Source organism: Aotus nancymaae, unplaced genomic scaffold (genome assembly GCF_030222135.1).
Source record: "Aotus nancymaae isolate 86718 unplaced genomic scaffold, 86718_ANA_hifiasm-v0.15.2.pri h1tg000057l, whole genome shotgun sequence".
Classification (NCBI taxonomy): domain Eukaryota; kingdom Metazoa; phylum Chordata; class Mammalia; order Primates; family Aotidae; genus Aotus; species Aotus nancymaae.
In genome coordinates, this window is record NW_026988471.1 from 54,246,516 (window position 1) to 54,266,273 (window position 19,758).

The window sequence follows — 19,758 nt, forward strand, 5'->3', positions numbered from 1 at the left end:
GAGTCTGTCTAACATAAGGCCCAAATTTATTCCACTTTACTACACATGGCTCTATTATTCAATCATTCAACAGAAATATATCAAGAACCTACTGTATGTCAAGCACTGTCCTGGGGATACAGAGGTAAAAGATAGAGTCCCTAGCTTCAGGAATCTCACAGGCTAGTCAGCAGAGTCAAGCAAAGAGTCAGGCTGGTTCACGCCTGTAATCCCAGCACTTTGGGAGACCGAGGTAGGTATATTGCTTGAGACCAGACTGGGCAACATAGTAAAACTACATCTCTACAAAAAATACAAAAATTAGTCAGGTGTGGTAGCACATGCCTGTGGTCCCAGCTACTTGGGAGGCTAAGGTAGGATGATAACTTGAACCCCAGAAGTTAAGAGGTGAAGGCTGCAGTGAGCAGTGATCATGCCACTGCACTCCAGACTGGGCAACAGAGCAAGACCCTGTCTCAAAAAAAAAAAAAAAAAAAACAGTAGATGACTTCTAAAGTCCCTTCAAACCCAAGATTCTAAAGGAAAAGAAAGGTCATAACAAGTATATCACCATTACCAAGTGTTCCAAGTATAGATCTCTGTAACTATCTAATGGGGTTGGGGCTGAATTATAAATAATAATTCCAAATATTGTTCTGATACTTTTAACAATTTTCTCAGTCTGAAAACCCTAAGACATTCACATTTTCACCTGTTTAGGTAACTGCACATTTTAAAAATTTTAGGATTATGAAATTAATTACAATGCCACAAATTCCTTAAAAACTCACAGTAAGTAATATTCAAAACTGGCTACAGAACTAAATGCCATCTCAAACAGGAAAACAGGAAAATAATTATTCCTACTTCACTGTCACCAAATCCTACAACTGATAACTGGCAATAAAGAAAAAAGATTTCAACCCATTGAAGCAGGAAAATGCCCTACAGCATACAGAAGAGCTGGTCCATCATTCCAGATCTCTAAATAGCTTCCCTCTTCCTTCTCATTAGTTAAAGAGGACTGATGCCATGTTACAAGTTCTTAAAGAGATTATTTGATTCAAAAAGCTACTCAATGAAATTCAGGATTCATCTGTGAATATAGTAACTCTCAAGTCAGCAAACAGATTCAAAAATTGTGAGGCAGAGTCAGTAAGCAGTGTCATGAAGAAGTTAGCTCTTCAGTTTTAGGGTCTGGGTGCAAAACAGCAACACCAGAGTCATTCAATTAATCCATTTTCTTAGTCTTAATAAACACTTCAGATTAAAAAACTTAAATAATAAAGTTCCTATAACAAAAGTATATGTCACATCTAAAAGCAATAATGTAAGACTAGCAGATCAAAATGTAATTAAAAGTATATCAACAGCCAGGCATCGTGGTATGCGTGCCTGTCATCCCAGCTACTCAGGAGGCTAGGGTGGGAGGATGGCCTGAGCCCAGGAGTTTGAGGCCACAGTGCACTGTGATCACATATTCCAGCCTGGGCAACATGGCGAGATCCTGTCTTGAAAAAAAAAAAAAAACTGTACAAACATATTTCTACTGATGACCAGAGACCAAATTTGCCCTCCTCCCTGAAACAAGTGGGGGAAAAAAAGGGCCAAATACATAAAACATTTTTCAAGACATTGGACCGAGGCGACAAAAGACAGTGATCCCCAATAGATGGGAAACAAGCATGAATCCAACAACTGCTTCAGCATTATAGCCTTGAAAGAGTTTCCAGGCCACCGAACAGGAAGAGGGGAATCCAGGCAGAGCACAATGGTCTGAGCTGAGGAGACAGAACTGTGTCTGGAGACAGCAAGGTGGCTCAAGTACACAGGGCAGAGTACTTAAGAGAAATGCACAGTGAGAAAGATCTGCAGAGGGTATCCCTCAAGTCTGAGTACATATCAGAACATAAGTGTGAGGAAACTACCCAAAGATAGTGAAAAAAACCACCAAAAAGATTGAGAGTGAACACCACCAAGTAGGTCCTGTTCCCACCACCTAGAGTATTCGGAAGAGTTTTGCCTCAATAGTGTGACAAAGTGGTACTAACAAAACTTAAAAGCACGTCCCTAAAAGAACTGTTTTCAGGTAACTTAATGCATGTTAGAAAAAAGCTCAAGATTTTTGTATTTAATGGAATACAAAAATATCCAGCACGGATCAAGCCAAAATTTCAAATGTCTGGCATCAAATAAAAAAAAAAAATCAGGCATGCAAAAGCAGGAAAACAAAATCCATAATGGAGAGAAATACCAGTCAACCAAAACCAACCCCAAAATGACACAGACAGAATTAGTAGACATAGACATTAAGCCAATTATAACTGTATTCCCTATGTTCAAGAAGCTAGAGAAAAGACAGAGCATTAAAAACACAGATGTGGAAGATATAAGACAATTTCTACAGATGAAGCTATAATATCTGGAATGAAAAATACAGTGGGTGAGATTAAGAGCAGATTAAACATTATAGAAGAAAAGATCAATAAATTTGGAGACATCACAACAGACTATCCAAAATGAAACAAAGAAGACTGAAAGAAAATTGCATTAAACATCAATAAATTCTAAGATCCAAGACACTCATCAAATTCCAAGCACAAGAAACATGGAAAATATATAGTTTCATTTACGAAGGGTTCTTACTCACCAATTCTGTAACTAAATGTACTGTAGGAATTAGACTAAGCCTAACTTTTACATTAACTAGGTACAGAGTTACAACTGACACTTTATACTAGAGTGCATTAAAGCATACATTAACCTAAGTAAAGCGCTTAACAGAAATCCTAATGACTTCAAAATTAGCAAAACATAGCTTTTAAAACAATGTATATTTTGTTGCCCTATCAGTTAAATAATTTATTAAGATAAATTTGTGTTGATCTTATTTTAGCAAATTATTCAAACAAAGCAAAAGTATACTTCTCTTTTTTCTTAATTTTCTTTTCCTTTAATTTATATAGGTCATTCAGAATAGAATTAGGACACTGAAAAAAAAATCTAAAGAAACTGGGAGGTGGAACTGAAAATACAGAAGCAGATTTGAGGTTTGGAAAGGAGCTAGTCCTCATGAAAAACAGCAACCTGGCAACCACTACTTTGGAATACCATCATTTTCAAAATATACATATTTTTTAGGCATAAAACTGCCTTTGAAGTGGAAACAAGCTAATGTGTTTGTTTTTAGCACCTCAGCTACATACTTAGGACGCAAAAAAAAATCTAAATTTTTTTTGAAAAAGAATCATTCAAATAAAAAACATTAAAGTGGAAAACTAAAGTAATATATTTCCCTATTTTTGTGAACACACCTGTTTTTTAGCACACAAATTCAAAATTTTCAGTCTAAAAATAAGCACGTAAAGAGACATAGGGAAACAAGTTCTGAGTATCTACTGTAATGGCTGCCCTTCCTGTCATGTAGGTTCCCCAAAATAGAAGTCAGTTTACTATCCTACCACTTTGCTTAGAAAATAGTCAGATATTTTGAGGATAAAAAATAACTCCATGTCACAGTTGACAAAAATAAATTTATTGACCCTGGAAATAATGTCCATGCTCTTTTTTCTTAAGGAAAAAAATAAACATATATTTAGATAACATATATATATTTCTATGGGTGCCTATGAAAATAAAACACTGGTTGAAAATGTATAGTAGTATAAGACTTCCCTGTAGGATCAATACGTACATGAAAAACAGCCCACAGATCTCTTTGAGCACATAGACAAGTTAACAACAGAGCAATTTTTTATAGATTTGACTTCTACCCTCTTAAACATAAAAATCTAAACCAATAAAATACAAAATTGATAAAGTTATCAGAGAATAATGGTAGACTTATTCTCTGGTAACAACTATTTATTAATAACACACTAATTTCCCATACATATAAAAGAATGTCTTCAAATCAAAAGTTCCAAACTACCTCTTCTAATCAGATTCTATTCAAGAGAAATAAGTGTAAGTGCACATTATTTTGAGCACAACTGAAAAATTCAGTTTAATGAACTATATTAGCATACTTAGAATGCACATATGCTATAATATCTGCAATTAGATAAAAACTGAGTTTTAATTTTACTGATCCAGCTACCAATACACTTTCACTATTCAATTCCCATCTCAAAAGCATACTTTCCTACTTAGTACAAACCCAATACTATAAACACAAAAGACAAAGATTTGCCTAATAAGTCATTATCTAATTGTTATCAAGACTTGTTACTTACATTTCAAAACCTGTAAGAACACCTTAAAATGATCCCTAAAATATTAAGCAACCTAATAATTCACACAATAAATCATCTCATCGGGCTTTAGTTATTAGACATTTAAATTACTTACTACAGGGAGAATCCTCACCAATCAGAACTGTTTGAAATTTTCTCTTCTGAAATCTGTTATTACTTAACCAGTTTCAAAATCTGAGCCATTTATTTCCAGATATAAAGGTTAATAAGAAACATTTCTGCATCAAATGCATATAACTTCACAGTAAAGTCTTTTTTCCTCTCTTAGGAAACCAGATTCTCATTCTCTCTCTTACCAAATTATCAAAGAAGACACAATGTGGCTTAGATTTCAGTACTGAAGACAAGTGACGATACATGGTTGACAGAATGAAAAGCTAAAGTTTCACAATTTTAACAAGTAGAATTTCTAGGCTGTGACAATGGGCTGAGCGCGTTATATTAGCATTCCTTTCAAAATCCAATTCTTAAACCACCTGAATTTTTCTGGCCAATAAACCAAATTAGGGGCTTAAAACATCGTGTCTCAAAGTTCACCCTATGCTATTTCTCAAAGAAAACAAGTAGGAAAGAAGGAAGAACTTACATTTGGAGCATGACCTGGTTCAAGAATACCCCATCCACCAAAGCCACATATTCATCAAGGTTGGTCCCATTTCCCGCAGCCAGAGGTCCAAACGTTTTAACCTAGAACAGAAGGATCACCACGACATGAACGCCCACCTCCATCTCTGCAGCCAGAAATAACGCAGCAAAATATACAATAAAGGACACTCCACTTACCCAAGTGACCAAGGGGCTGGTCATGAACTGCTCCAGAAGGGGAGTAAAAATTTCGTTCTCCATTTTACAGAGTATGTATTTGAAAAAAAGGAACTACCACAAAAATACGCCTAGGGAATAGGTCACTAAACGTGGAAGTAAGTAGAAATCAATGAAAATCCATTTCGGCAAGGGAGGAAAATCTCATCGTGTAGAAGGGGGAAACTCTCCCTCCTCAAAAAACACCCCAGAGGGAAACGAGACGAAATCCCAAGAAGTGGCTTCGACGACGGCCACCACGAGGAGCAGCTTGCCCTGGAAATGTCTGTACCGGGCGAGGAGGGGCAGAGAAAAGGCATCTGGAGGAGGAGGAAGGGAAAGGGGGCTGGAGCCCAAGACAAAAAGCCCGTCAAGGTTGTCCAGCCCTTGGAGGAGCCAGACCAGAGAAACTGCCCCCAATGAATTAATCCCAACGTGGGCTAAATGAAATACGTTAGGCAGAGACCACGTTTAAGGATTCCGAGGAGCCGCCAGACTGGACCTCGGCGTTCCAATCTCTACACGTTACACCCACCGATGGGCATAGAGCTGCTTTCGACCCGCGGAGCCTCCACTGCCCGCAGCCCCTCAGCACCAACAGGCAGGGCTCGCCCCTTCCCCCAGAGCAGACACCATCCCTCCGCCGCCCTCAAGCCTGGTCTCCAGCCCCCTTCCCCTCCCGGGGGTGGGGGCTCGAATGTGTGCCCCTAACCCCCCAGCTTCCTGAGCCCTGCCAGCCTTTTCAGCGCGTCCCTGAGAATCCCTGGCACAAAATCACCGCCGCACTCCAGCCTCCTCCGCCCTCTATGGAGGAGCCGGAGTAACGGCCTCAGAACCGCAGTGCCGCATCACACCCCACCCCTCACCTCCCGCCAGCGCCGCGGATCCGCCGTCAAAGGGAGCGCGCTGCTCCCTCCGCGCCGATATCCTTCCGCCGACTCCCCGCCCCTCCCGCGCAGCTGCCTCTGGATTGTGGGAGAAGAAAACCGCTGCATGAGCGCGCTCCCGAACGAGCGCGCCCCCGGCCTAGCCCCGCCGCCGCCCAGATCTTGACTGCAGGCGCGGGCGCGGGCGCGGGCGCGGTTGCGGACGCGCGCTCTCTGCAGCTGCTGCGAAGGCGCCGGCTCCTCTCTTGAGCCCAGGACCGTTGCCAGGGCCTGGGGGGCGGGAACAGAGAAGGCAGAGCAAGGGGTCTGTCTGCTCGCTCGCTCATGCCTAATTATGGTTTATTTCCTCCCCGAGTGCCTTCTTTGATGTGTGAAGGAAAGGGAAAGAAATCCTTCTCCTTTAAACATGAGGGATGCAGACAGCCTTTTTCGGACAGTTTGATGTGTTCTGTTAAGCATGCCTTCTCCCCAGCAAAATGGAATAGGAAAACTCACTGCAGCAAATGGCAGAGAGACTTAAGCCACAGCTTGCTGGGATTTTTTTTCTTCTCCTTCTTCTTCTTTTTTTTTTTCTTTCAAAACCAGTCCACTAAAGCATGAATGTTCTTCAAAGTTACAAATAACATACAGTAAGATTTTTAAAAACCAAAGTTGTCTTTGGTCTTCAGCAGGTTGGTATTCCTTGACTGGAGCAAACGTGATTCAGACATTGTTTTTTGGTTTGGTTTGGTTTTTTACTATTTGGCCATTGAGGGAAAAAAAACCCAAGCAAAATCAAGAGCTACAAAGAAGAAACATTTGGAAATCATCCAAATTGGGTGACAAATAAACAGATTACATATTTGTCATAAATCTCTATGCCATGCACGACTGGAACCTCGAAATAATTTTAAGTTCCCTGGCAAAATCAAATGTCACTCCTCATTTCAAAGGAAAAGAAAGACCTTTTTCCTGGGGTAACATGGGCATGTAGAACACAATCTTTTTTTTTTGAGAAAAGGTAATATAGTTTTATAATGTGTGCTGTGTTCACATAAATATTTATGTAGAGTATATATTTTAAATTAGCAGTAAAAATGTTTTTGTCAAAACACAATTAAGAAACAGCACAAGTTCTTAATTGGGTAGTTGAGAACCTGGGCTCTGAAGTCTTACTGCCTGATTCCAATACACACCAGCTGTGTGAGTCTAGCCACATTATTGAGCCTCTCTGTGCTTCAGTTCCTTCTCGTGGAAAGCAGGGCTAATAATAGGGTTAAGTGAAATGGCAGCTTATAGTAAGTGTTCTATAAATGTCATTGATGTTGTTTTTAACATTATTCCTTCAAAATAACCTTTATGAAAAATTTGAAATGTAACCTCTTCTATTTCACTTCAGTTACTGGAGAAAGGGTCTTGCTCTGAGGAGTAGGGAACTAAATGCCTTTTGAAAATCATCTTAATTAAAATTAGGATGCATTCATGTATCACTTCGCTAGGGGTTATACAAGTAGAACCTTGCATTTTCCTAGCAAGTACACAAGCCTTGAGACATCCTGGTTGCTAGCAATCTTTTCCATCTGCTCTTGATTTTTTAAAAAGTCTTTTAGAGATGGGAGTCTCACTGTGTTGCCCAGGCTGGCCTCAAACTCCTGGCCTCAAGCAACCCTCTCACCTCAGCCTCCCTAGTAGTTGGGACTACACGTGTGAGCCACCATACCTGGCTTGTTGACTCCTTGTTTCTTTGTTTTTTATTTTTTGAGACTGAGTCTTGCTCTATCACCCAGGCTGGAGTGCAGTGGCATGATCTCAGCTCACTGCAACCTCTGTCTCCCGGGTTCAAGCAATTCTCCTGCCTCAGCCTCCTAAGTAACTGGAATTACAGGTGCCCGCCATCACACCTAGCTAATTTTTGTATTTTTAGTAGGGACGGAGGTTTCACCATGTTGGCCAGGCCAGTTTCAAACTCCTGACCTCAGGTGATCTGCCTGCCTCGGCCTCCCAAATTGCTGGGATTACAGGAGTGAGCCACCGCGCCCAGACTGATGACTCTTTCTTAATAGTAGTCCTTTATTGGCAAATGAAATGCAGACAGGAGAGTGGGCACCAAGAAGACAGCATTGCTTTCAGGAGCAGCCCAATGCTTGACATATCCACTTTTCTTTGTAATCCCCCAGAAGCTTGACAAAACAATATGGAAGTAATTATGCCTAAACTGGGTTTATCCTAGGACAAATCAATCTGCTTCATTCATAGACAAAAACCCAAAAAGTATTAACACCAAATACAGTAGGTTAAGGGTATTTTGAAGTGGTGACTGAGGGTTAGCACAAGAATCATACATTAAGATAGTATTGTTTATGCAGTTTACTACCCAGCCCTCACAGAAATCTGGATTCTCCTCTACAGCCAGATGGCCCAGATGCTTTCCGGTCTATCTTTAGGTTTTATACACACACACACACACACACACACACACACACACACACACGCACACTCAACAAAGAAACATGAGGAGTTAATTGTAAAAACAGGAAACTTTAGACCAGACTGAGGTCTGGAGGAACTTATTTGAAAACCTACCAATTCACAATTCCCTAGTTTAACAGAAGCCTTAAAAATGCTTTATAATATCTCAAGAGTATAATCAGTAATCTTCTCTGTCTGGCTAAAGAGGGATTGTACCTTATACCCAATTTAATGGTCTTTGAATTGCAACATCCTGTAAGATTAAATCCAAAAGTTTCCTATCCACCTTTCACTTAGAAAGAAATTTCTCAAGATTTCTTCAAAGTACTTTTGTTTTGTACTTTGTAGTCATTTATGTGTCCTGAATGCATCCTTTCTTGAAATGTCAAATCCAGCAAGAAAGGAGTTTGGAAAAATTATACCCATCTGGTTAGGATGTAAGTTATTTGCTCAGCTCTCTTCTAATTCAAAATTAAATGGTTAAAATGGACCATGGTCCCATTTAGAAATCACTAGAGAAAGACTCTCCACCGTATATTGTAATTGAGGCTTTCTCCTTCAGGTTGCACATGTATAACACAATGCTTATACCAAAAGCACCCATATGCACTTCTACCCATGTCTATCTTGATCTACACTATAGGAAGTGATAGACTTGCCCAGAACCAGGTTGCTTACTGACAAATATTTTTAAGTACAGATTTACAAAGCTAATCACATTAATAAGCTAGTATGAAGAAAATACCAGAAATACAGCAACAGAATGGCACCATTGTTCATAATAGACAACAAGTGAAAACAACTCACATGTCCATGGACTGATGAATGAATAAATGAAATGCAGTACATCCAGATAATACTATCTGGCAATAAAAAATAATGAAGTACTAATACATGCTACAAGATGGATGAAAGCATTATACTAAGTGAAATCCATAAAGAACAACATATTGTATGATTCCATTTATGTGAAGTGTCCAGAAAAGACAGATCTATAGAGACAGAAAATAGATTAGTGGTTGCCTAGGGCTGGGGAAGTTGGGGGGAAATGGGAGTGATGGTTTAAGGATGCGAAGTTTCTTTTTGAGAAAATGAAAATATTCTAAAATGATCATGGTGATGGTTGCACAACTCTGTGAATACACTAAAAGCCATTGAGTGATGTACCTTAAATGGCTGAATTGTATGGAATGTGAATTACGTCTCAATAAAGCTTTATAAAAAAGAATGGCACCATTGCCTCATGAAGATTTTTTTAAGTCATCAAGAAATTTAGTCTCTAATAGAGTTTTTAAAAGGACCCCTTGATCCAATAAATAAGATTTTAAAATCACCTAAGAACACAGAAGGCTTATATTTTAATTACCCAACATAGTTTTAAGAGGAAATCTAATACAGAGAGAGAAAGAGGAACTAGGCAGGTTGCTTAACTTTTTTGAGCATCAGTTTCCCCAGTAGGGAATGAGCACACTGGTTTCATTCTCTACTGGACATCTGCCTAGACCAGTGGACTTGTTGCTCTGTCCTGAAACTCAACTGAGAAGAGGAGAGGCAAGTTGGAAAGCTATGACAGGGAATAGAGAAGGGGTCCTCCTTTCATGCCAGTATTGATTGCTCTTCTCAAACACCCCACTTCCATGTTCCAAAGTGAACCTTCTCAAATTCACTGTAATATTCCATATGCCTGTGCCTCTGCACATGCTACCAGCCCTGTCCAGGATACTCTTTTCTGTTTGCTAGCTAGGCCAACTCCCACTCATCGCTCAGGATTCAAGTGTTACCGCTCTGTGAAGCATCCCTCTACTTCAGATTTAGGTGACCACTCCTTTTTGTGCCTGCATAGTGTCGAATCTTCCCTTCATTTCTGCAACTTGCTCTAAATGGCATGTATTTGCCTACAATCGCTTCTCCTTTATTCATCTTTGTGTCCCTGGGTCTAGGGCAGTGCCGTGCCATGCCATGGAGGGAATTCTTGGTCAATGGATCAGAGTTTTCCTCCCACTGTGGTGACCAATGTAAATTCCTAACAATTGGCAAGAGCTTATAACAGAGTGACTTCTGAGAACTATTCCATTAACTGATGACCTCGAGGAGGCATTAGCTAGATTCTTGCTTGCCAGTGAATTTGAAGAACCAAAGATTTTGCCTCAGGACACTGAGGTCATAAAATAGCCTTCAAGAGAACTTTTTTCCAAGTATTTTTTTTTTTCAGAGAAAATCTTAGAGAAATATATAAACATTATATAATATTTTATTTCTCAGTCAGCATGTAATGACATATATCCTTCTCAACACCTAAACTATTTTTTGTTTTTTATCACGTTGATTGGAATTTTATAACAATGTGGCTAAGCTTTGTTGAACAGTACATTCTTAACATAAATTGAACTTTCCTTAAAGAAATTGTATCACTACATTTGACCTAATTGATTGTGTGGTGCTTTTAATGTGTGATAAATTCAGAGGTTCTTAAAAGTGCAAGGGTGTATTCGCAGTCTCCAGTTAACTAAGTTTTGAGTTTTTACTTTGAATAGTTTTCCTATCTTCTTTTGGGATTCTCAGTATCTCTACCTATCTGTAGTCCCCAGTCAAACTTGCTGCTTCTAATTTTTTGGATGCTAGGAATACACAGATTGTTAAAACACTCTGAAAGAATTAATAATCTTTGAGTGAAGTCCTGATAGGCTCTCTGGTGAGCAAAATGGATGGATTTGTAATAGGCCTGAAGTGTCTCTTGGTATGATGTTTTTGCTTACTTTCAGTTTCCTGGTCTCTATTTGCCTAAGTAACTGTGGTGCTACTCAGTTTATTTAACTAGTTTGCTATGGTGTGATGCAAAAGTCCTGTATGTTAATGGTCACTTACAGAGTATTTCCAGGATATGACTGTCCTATCATATAATCAGTCCTTGTGTTGGCATCATTCTTTCTTTAATTCTTCAAATCTAAGCAATAGGCAGTGACTCATTTCCTCTTAAGATGCTGCTTGGGCAATATATATATAGTGAGACCTTAGCTCTACAGAAAAATAAAAAATTAACAGAGCATGTTGGAGCACACCTGTAGTTCCAGCTAGCAACATGGGAGGATTGCTTGAGCCCAGGAGGGGAAGACTACAGTGAGCCTGAGATGCACCACTGCGCTCCAGCCTGGGTGATACAATGACACCCTGTGTCAAAAAAACCAAAACAAAACAATACACTGCTAACAGAAAGATACTAAGCAAATGAAAACCTTATAGAGCAGTGGTCCTCAACCTTTTTGGCTCCAGCAACCGGTTTTGTGGAAGACAGTTTTTCCCTGGGCGGGGAGGGAGGATGGTTTCAGGATGAAACTGTTCCACCTTAGATCGAGGTATCATATTCTCATAAGGAGCATGCAACCTAGATCTCTCGCATGCACAGTTCATCACAACAGGGTTCTCGATCCTATGAGAATCTAATGTCGCTGCTGATCTGACAGGAGGCAGAGCTCAGGCAGTAATGTTGGCTCGCCACTCAACTCCTGCTATGTGGCCTAGTTCCTAAATGGTTATGGACCAGCATCCGTCTATAGCCCAGGAATTAAGGATCCCTGTTATAGAGGAGAAAATAAAATGTGCAGAAAAGAACACATATTGTAAAATAAACTTTTAAAAGTTGAAAAAAATTAACTCTCCAATTCTAATCATAAGCCTATTCCCAACCTGTACTATTCAACCATTTACATCTTAGAGACAGACATTAGCAATACCTAGTTGAAAGAGAACCTAGGCAGACCACCTGATGGATCATTAATAAAATACATAAATATTCCATGTAATGGGAACTTGCCTTATGATGAAGATCACAATTATAACTGATAAATAGCATGACACAAAAGCTTAAGACCTTCTAATAAAAGAAACACAAACTGGGCATTCTTGGGTGCAATAATACCATCTTTAGAACACGACTTAAATTTTTCACACAGCATTCCCTTTAAGATAGATGAGCAACAAGATTTCCACATAAAGAACCATTGGTGGTTTTAAGGATACTGAAAGTAAGCCTAAGTTAAAACAACTAAATTCTCTGAACCATAGGAAAAGCAAAGATCTGCTTCATATTAAAAAATACAAATTACAGGCTGGGCTCGGTGACTCACACCTGTAATCCCAGCACTTTGGGAGGCCAAGGTGGGTGGATCATGAGGTCAGGATTTTGAGACCAGCCTGACCAACATGGTGAAACCCCGTCTCTACTAAAAATACAAAAATCAGCCAGGCATGGTGGCAGATGCCTGTAATCCCAGCTACTTAAGAGGCTGAGGCAGGAGAATTGCTTGAACCCAGGAGGTGGAGGTTGCAGTTAGCCCAGATCGCGCCACTGCACTCCAGCCTGGGTGACAGAGCTAGATTCTGTCTCAAAAAAAAAATACAAATTACAGATGATAATAAACATTACAAGTAAGGATATCTGAAGATATTTTATTTCCTTCTGGTGAATGGCATGAAGACATTTAGAAATGCATACATTTATAAGCCACTATGTAATTGATGTTCTGCTGTTGAAAAGTTAAAATTCACATGAAACTTTTAAAAAATTTACAATTTAAATGTTATTTCCCAATTTTCAGCCAATACATGCTAATTGATTGTTTCTTAAAATATTAGTTTGAGAAGAATTCTCAGACCCAATTTTATTTCAACAATTTTGCAAACTAAAGATCTGTCTTTGATTTTTTCAACTAAAATAGCAATATAAAATATTCGGTTACAATAGGCTTACCATTTTGCATATTTTGTAAATTATTTTATTTTCTCAGAAAAATAATGCATTTCATTGTCATATTTGGAAAATAAATTAACAACACATTAAAAAAAAGAATAGGTCAGGTGCAGTAGCTTATGCCTGTAATCCCAGCACTTTGGGAGACTGAGGCAGGTGAATCACCTGAGGTCAGGAGTTCAAGACCAGCCTGGTCAACATAGTGAACCCCTTTCTCTACTAAAAATACAGAAAATTATCCGGTCATTGTGGTAGGCACCTGTAGTCCCAGTTACTTGGGAGGCGTCATGGAGGTTGGAGTGAGCCGAGATCACATCGCTGCACTTTAGCCTGGGCGACAGAGTGTCTATCTCTACAAAATAATTTTTAAATTAGCCAGGTGTGGTGGTACATGTCTATAGTCCCAGCTACTCAGGGGGCTGAGGTGGAGGGATAGCTTGAGCTGGAAGGTCAAGGCTGCAGTAAGCCATTATTGTGCCACTGCACACCAACCCTGGGTGACACAATGAGACCCTGTCTCTAAACAAAAACAAAGTCTGAACATGCTTCTCAGGATTAATCAATAAGTAGAATTCAAATGCATTTTTAGTAATGATATTTATCATACGCTAAATGTATAGTACTGCCAGGTCAACAATTTTTTTTTTTTTTTGAGACAGAGTCTCGCTCTGTTGCTCAGGCTGGAGTTCAGTGGTGCAGTCTTGGCTCACTGCATCCTCTGCCTCCCAGGCTCAAGTGATTCTCATGCTCCAGCCTCCAAGTAGCTGGCATTACAGGCATGGGCCACTGTGCCCAGCTAATTTTTGTATTTTTAGTAGAGATAAGGTTTTGCCATGTTGGCCAGGCTGGTCTCAAATTCCTGGCCTCAAGTGATCTGACCGCCTCCACCTCCCAAAGTGCTGAGATGACAGGTGTGAGACACCAAACCCAACCCAGGTTAACAATTTTTACATCAGAGTCCAAATTTCTATAATCATGTATAAAATTTGGCTAATAAATCTTACAAAAAAATTAAAATATATTCTCCATGTTTATCATAAAAATGAGGTCATGAGTTCAAGGTTTGTCAGTGCTTTCTCAATTTCTTCACTAATCAATATTTATTGAACCACCATATGTATAAAATAAGCATATTGACACATAAAGCATAGACACAAAAGATTGTGTCTAAATGAGGCCAAAAGAAATAAAACTACAAACTATATATTATTCAATCAATTAGTTCAGAGGTCGGCAAACTTTTTCTGTAAAAGGCCAGGTAGAAAATATTTTAGGCTCTCTGAGCCATAAAGTCTCTGTTGCAGTGACTCAACTCTGTCATTGCAGCAAGAAGCACCCACCGACTCTAGGTAAAGAAATAGGCATGGCTGTATTCTACTAAAACTCTGTTTCTAAAAAGAATTTGTGGATAAACTTTGGTTCCCAGACAACAGTTTGACCTCTATCCTTGTTGAATACACAGGATACAAACAAAACAAAACAAAAAACAGGAACAACTTTTTTCCCAGTGAATTAATTGACTACAAATAATTAAATGAATCATCCAACTATATATTGTATATAGTTATCTTCTGGAATTGCAGAAGTGGTCTACAAGCTCCTTGGAAGCTGAATTTCATCATTCTATTGATTCAGATATAGTTCAAATTGCTTTCATTCTCTCAGCATGTTACTGTTGAAAACTTCTTCTGGATATAAAACTTTTGTTGTTTGTTTTTAATCTTCTTGAGTTCTAGCAGGAAGCCGAGAGTGCACTTAAAGTATTTAACTTTAGTCAGACACAAAAAAAGTGTTTACGTGAAAAGATAATAATGAAGGGATGATTCAGAGGGGCATGGGAAGGTAAGGGAACCAATATGGGGGCAGGGAACCAGCCAAGGATGAAAAATAGCAGGGAGCTGTTCTCACCCCTAGGCCTGAAGGGGCAAGAGGTGGAAACTGCTGCCAGAACCTTGAAAGACCTGGAGTTTTGGAAGAGGAGTCACTAAATAGGAACTGTGTCCATAGAGCATGAAGCCACTGCCATAATCAAGATGCAGAAAAATGGCAAATTAATTTTTCAATCTCTCTGTCCTCCTCACTTATATTTCAGGCCAGTGCTTCCATTCTGACTGAACCCCATGGAAACAAAGGACAAGAAACCCTAGATGATGCTGTCCATAGAGGTCAACCTTCAGGGCACAGAGAACAGAGTGAGAGTGGGACCAGAAGCCCCAGAAGAAGACTGTGTAGCACAGAGCTACATGTGAAAGGTGTGGAGAATACCTAGAGCCATTCCTGTAGATTTTCTCAAAGTCATATAATATGGCAATCATTTTCAATTTAACAGAAGCTTAAGCTTTTGGTAAAATGTCATGAAGAAACAGAGGGAGCTGACAAGTATGTTAACAAACTGCCATAAAACGTATAGCCAGGTGCAGTGGCTCACGCCTGTAATCCCAGCACTTTGGGAGGCCAAGGTGAGTGGATCACCTGAGGTCAGGAGTTTGAGACCAGCCTGACTAATATGATGAAACCCTGTCTCTACTAAAAATACAGAAATTAGGCTGGCATGGTGGCATGCACCTGTAATCCCAGCTACTCCAGAGGCTGAGACGGGAGAATCGCTTGAACCAGGAGGCAGAGGTTGCAGTGAGCCGAGATTGTGCCATTGCACTCCAGCCTGAGAAACAAGAGCGAAACTCCATCTTGAAAAAAAAAATGTATGGCATATAGGTCAACATCTATGATCTATTTCTTCAAGGTATTAACTTTTTTTTTTTTTGAGACAGTGTCTTGCTCTATCATCCAGGTTGGAGTGTAGTGGCATGATCATGGCTCACTGCAGTCTTGATCTCCTAGGCTCAAGCAATCCTTCTACCTCAGCCTCCTGAGTAGCTGGTACTATAGGTGTGTGCCACCACATCTGGCTAATTTTTTTTAAGAGATAGGGTTTCACTATGTTGCTCAGGCTGGTCTTCAACACATAGGCTCAAGTCATCCTCCTGCCCTTGCCTCCCAAAGTGCTGGGATTACAGGTATCAGCAACAGTGCCTAGCTAACAATTTTTGTTTCACTGACAAATATATAGTATTGGTGTCCTGCAGTGTCTTGCATATAGTATGTGCTCTTTATTAGTGGAGTATATAAATTTGTTGAATTGATTTCAATCATTATGAAATTAACATAGTAGGCTGGGCACAGTGGCTCATGCCTATAACCTAGCACATTGGGAGGTCAGAGCAGGAGAATCTCTTGAGCCCAAGAACTTGAGACCAGCCTGGGAAACATAGTGAAACCCCATCTCCACAAAAAGTAAAAAAAATTAGCCAGGCATGATGGTGTATACCTGTAGTCCCAGCTACTAGGGACACTGGGGTGGGATGATTCCCTGAGTCCAGGAGGTCAAGGCTGCAGTGAGGCATGATCAAGCCACTGTACTCTAGCCTCAGTCACAGAGTGAGACCCTGTCTCAAAAAATAAAAAAATAAAAAAATAAAAAGAAAAGAAAAAAGAAAAAGACCAAAAAACCTCTTAACAAATCTTTTTTTCTAATCATCAGCTAGATTGCCTACATTTTGCAATACATTCATCATGTGAGGATTTCGACTCAGAACTAGGAAGAAATTATGTGTGATGTATCACAAACTCCTACACACTTTTAATGGAAATTTACTAGTAGACAGACCTCCAAGCTCTGGATTGGATCTATTTTGATCCCAGAAGGCAGCCTACTCTTAGCTTTAGATCTCAATTTCCTCCTTCTTTTTAGTTTAAGACATGGCAGTAGTATATCAATTTTATTATGGTAGCTAAAAACAGTTTTGATTTAGTTACAGTTTTGAATTAGTTACTAAGCTGTCTTTTTTATTTTCACCTTTATTTATTATAACCCTATCTAACTCATGATTGAATATTTTTTTAACAAGGGTCATAAGGACAATGGCCATATTTTTCCTGCAGTGCAATGTGAAAGCATTTTTCTCTTACTCAATTAGCAAGAGCATATCAAATTACGTAGAACTGGCAAAATTCAACATGATTTTGTGAAGAGCAAATCCTGCTGAACTAATTTCTTTCTTTTTTTTTTAACCAACCTCAAAACCTGGCAGATGGTATAGCAATGATTACCTCTGCAAAACGTCATCTGTACTGGTATACACATCATGTGTTTTTCAATGTATTGCAGTGTACAAGTCTGAGGCAGAATCATAAAAGAAATACCTTCTTCTTCCGTCACTATGTGAATGCTAATTTCAGCAAACAGGCATAAATGAGACTGGAATTGGTTACTGAGTATGCCAAGTGCACACAGATTGTAGATCATCCCTCGTCTCCAGAGAAGCAGAAAAGTAGAATTCCACCTGGTTTAGAAATAAGTGACCTGGTGCAACCAGGATTTCTCTAAGTTGTAAGTAATATAATATCCCTGTACTTCTGTACCAAAGAACCTCCATCTTAACTATACTACAAAAAAATCTGACTGCTAAGAGGCAGTAGGGAAATTAAAATTCACCAAAAACATTTATACATTTCAAAAATAATCTTTTAGTATCATTTGATGCTTCCTGAACTTGTGAGAAGCACCATCCACATGCCTTAGCTGCAATATCTGTCTAACATTTTACACGAGGTGTTTTGTCCAATATGAAAACTCTCTAGCTTCTTTCCTTTGTTCATTCAACAAACACACATTTTGAGTATTTACTGCATGCTGGGCACTAGAGACACAAAGGTGAATAAGACATTTCCTTTTGACACATGAACCTCAGAGACCTTGTAGTCTGCTAAGGAATACAAACTGATTATTCTAAAACAATTCAATCTGTAATATATGCTATTTTTGGGAAAAAGAAGGTTCAAAAATGGAAAGTCAAGAAAGTCTGCACAGAAAGATGACTTTTAAGCCAGGCCGTGAATGAAAAGTAAGTGTTCAATGAGAAGTGGAAGTACGGGGAATTTCAGGCTAAGAACCACCAAAGCAAAGCATCAAAGTATAGAAGAGCATATTGTGTTTGGGGAGCCATGAGTAGCTTTGTGTGGCTAAAGAAGTTTCCAAAAGCGGACAATGGTGAGAAATGAAAGTTTAAGTCATATTGAGAAGAAACCTAAATGTCACACTAAAAAACTTGGCCTTTTATCCTATGGGTCATAGAGTACAATTGAGGCTTTAAAAAAAAAAAATCAAGGGAATTATATCAAAGTTCTCTTTTAGAAAGAAATTTCTAGCAGCACTGTAATAGGGGGATTAGAAAGAGGTGAGACTGCAGGCAGAGAAACCAGACAGGAACTCCTCCTGCTAATGTTTTATAGTTTCAACTTGTACGGCTTTTGTTTGTTTCAAGTTTGATACCGACTTTTTTGAACTTTACTGAAACAGGTTTGGACACTATCATCAAGTCAGCAACTTGTTCATGTTGCCCTCTGTTGGTAGAAAAGAAAAGAAATTACTATCAAGGGCATTATTTCACATTTCATTTGTTAATGGTATTTCCATTTTCCTGAAATAATGTTTGTTATGTTTGGTAACATAAAAAACATATATCAGCACTATATTACAATTACAGGAATACTCCTGAAATTACACTTAGAGTAGCAAGGGGATAGTGTAGACAATAACAACCACAGTTCTTCAAAGAGAGAAATGAATATGGTCTAGCATGGAGATCTCTCTAAACTTCACTTACCTCTAATAATATGAATAATCATGCCTTGATTTGTCTGCTTAGGATACACATACAGATACATTTTAAGCAAACAAATTAAGCCATCATTGTTTTAAGTATAGGCATGCCTTGAAGTAGTTTGGTTCTAGATCACTGCAATAAAGTGAATATCACAATAAAGCAGGAGACACAAATTTTTTGGTTTCCCAGTGCATAGGAAATTATGTTTGCACTATTCTGTAGTCTATTAAGTGTGCAGTAGCATTATGTATTAAAAAAGATGCATATACTTGCATTAAAAATACTCTATTGCTAAAAAATGCTAATGATCATCTGAGCCTTCAATGAGTCAAAATTATTTTGCTAGTGGAGGGTTTTGTCTAGATGTTGCTGGCTCCTAATCAATCAGAATGGTAATTACTGAAGGTTAGGGTGGCTGTGGCAATGTCTTTTATATATATATATATAAAATCTGGCATTTTTCCCCATGTTATACCTCCCCAACTCCCCACCCCCTGCTGTCCATCCCCTATTCCCCCCCCAACAGACCCCAGTGTGTGATGCTCCCCTCCCTGTGTCCATGTGTTCTCATTGCTCAACACCCACCTGTGAGTGAGAACATGTGGTGCTTGACTTTCTGTTCTTGTGACAGTTTGCTGAGAATGATGGTTTCTGGATTCATCCATGTCCCTACAAAGGACACAAACTCATCTTTTTTTATGGCTGCATAGTATTCCATGGTATATATGTGCCACATTTTCCATGTCCAGTCTAACATCGATGGGCATTTGGGTTGGTTCCAGGTCTTTGCTATTGCAAACAATGCTGCAATGAACATAAGTGTTCATGTGTCTTTATAATAGAATGATTTATAATCCTTTGGGTATATAACCAGTAATGGGATTGCTGGGTCAAATGGAATTTCTATTTCTAGGTCCTTGAGGAATCGCCACACTGTCTCCCACAATGGTTGGACTAATTTACACTCCCACCAA

General features: G+C 39.1%; 1 protein-coding gene across 8 annotated transcripts in view; it reads right to left on the bottom strand.

Annotated features, from left to right (window-relative positions):
• CCDC88A (coiled-coil domain containing 88A) overlaps positions 1-5,862 on the bottom strand; it is a 123,801-nt gene extending 117,939 nt beyond the window's left edge. For 4 of the 8 annotated variants that reach the window (XM_064364115.1, XM_064364110.1, XM_064364112.1 and 1 more), the window contains exons 1-2: positions 5,019-5,862; positions 4,822-4,922 (exon numbers count right to left, since the gene is read on the bottom strand). In XM_064364115.1, coding sequence (XP_064220185.1) covers positions 4,822-4,922; positions 5,019-5,081 — 164 coding nt within the window. In that variant the 5' untranslated portion in view covers positions 5,082-5,862. The remainder of the gene's footprint in view (positions 1-4,821; positions 4,923-5,018) is intronic. The other 4 variants (XM_064364111.1, XM_064364114.1, XM_064364113.1 and 1 more) reach the window with 2 other exon arrangements.
• Between the last annotated feature and the right edge of the window lie 13,896 nt (positions 5,863-19,758).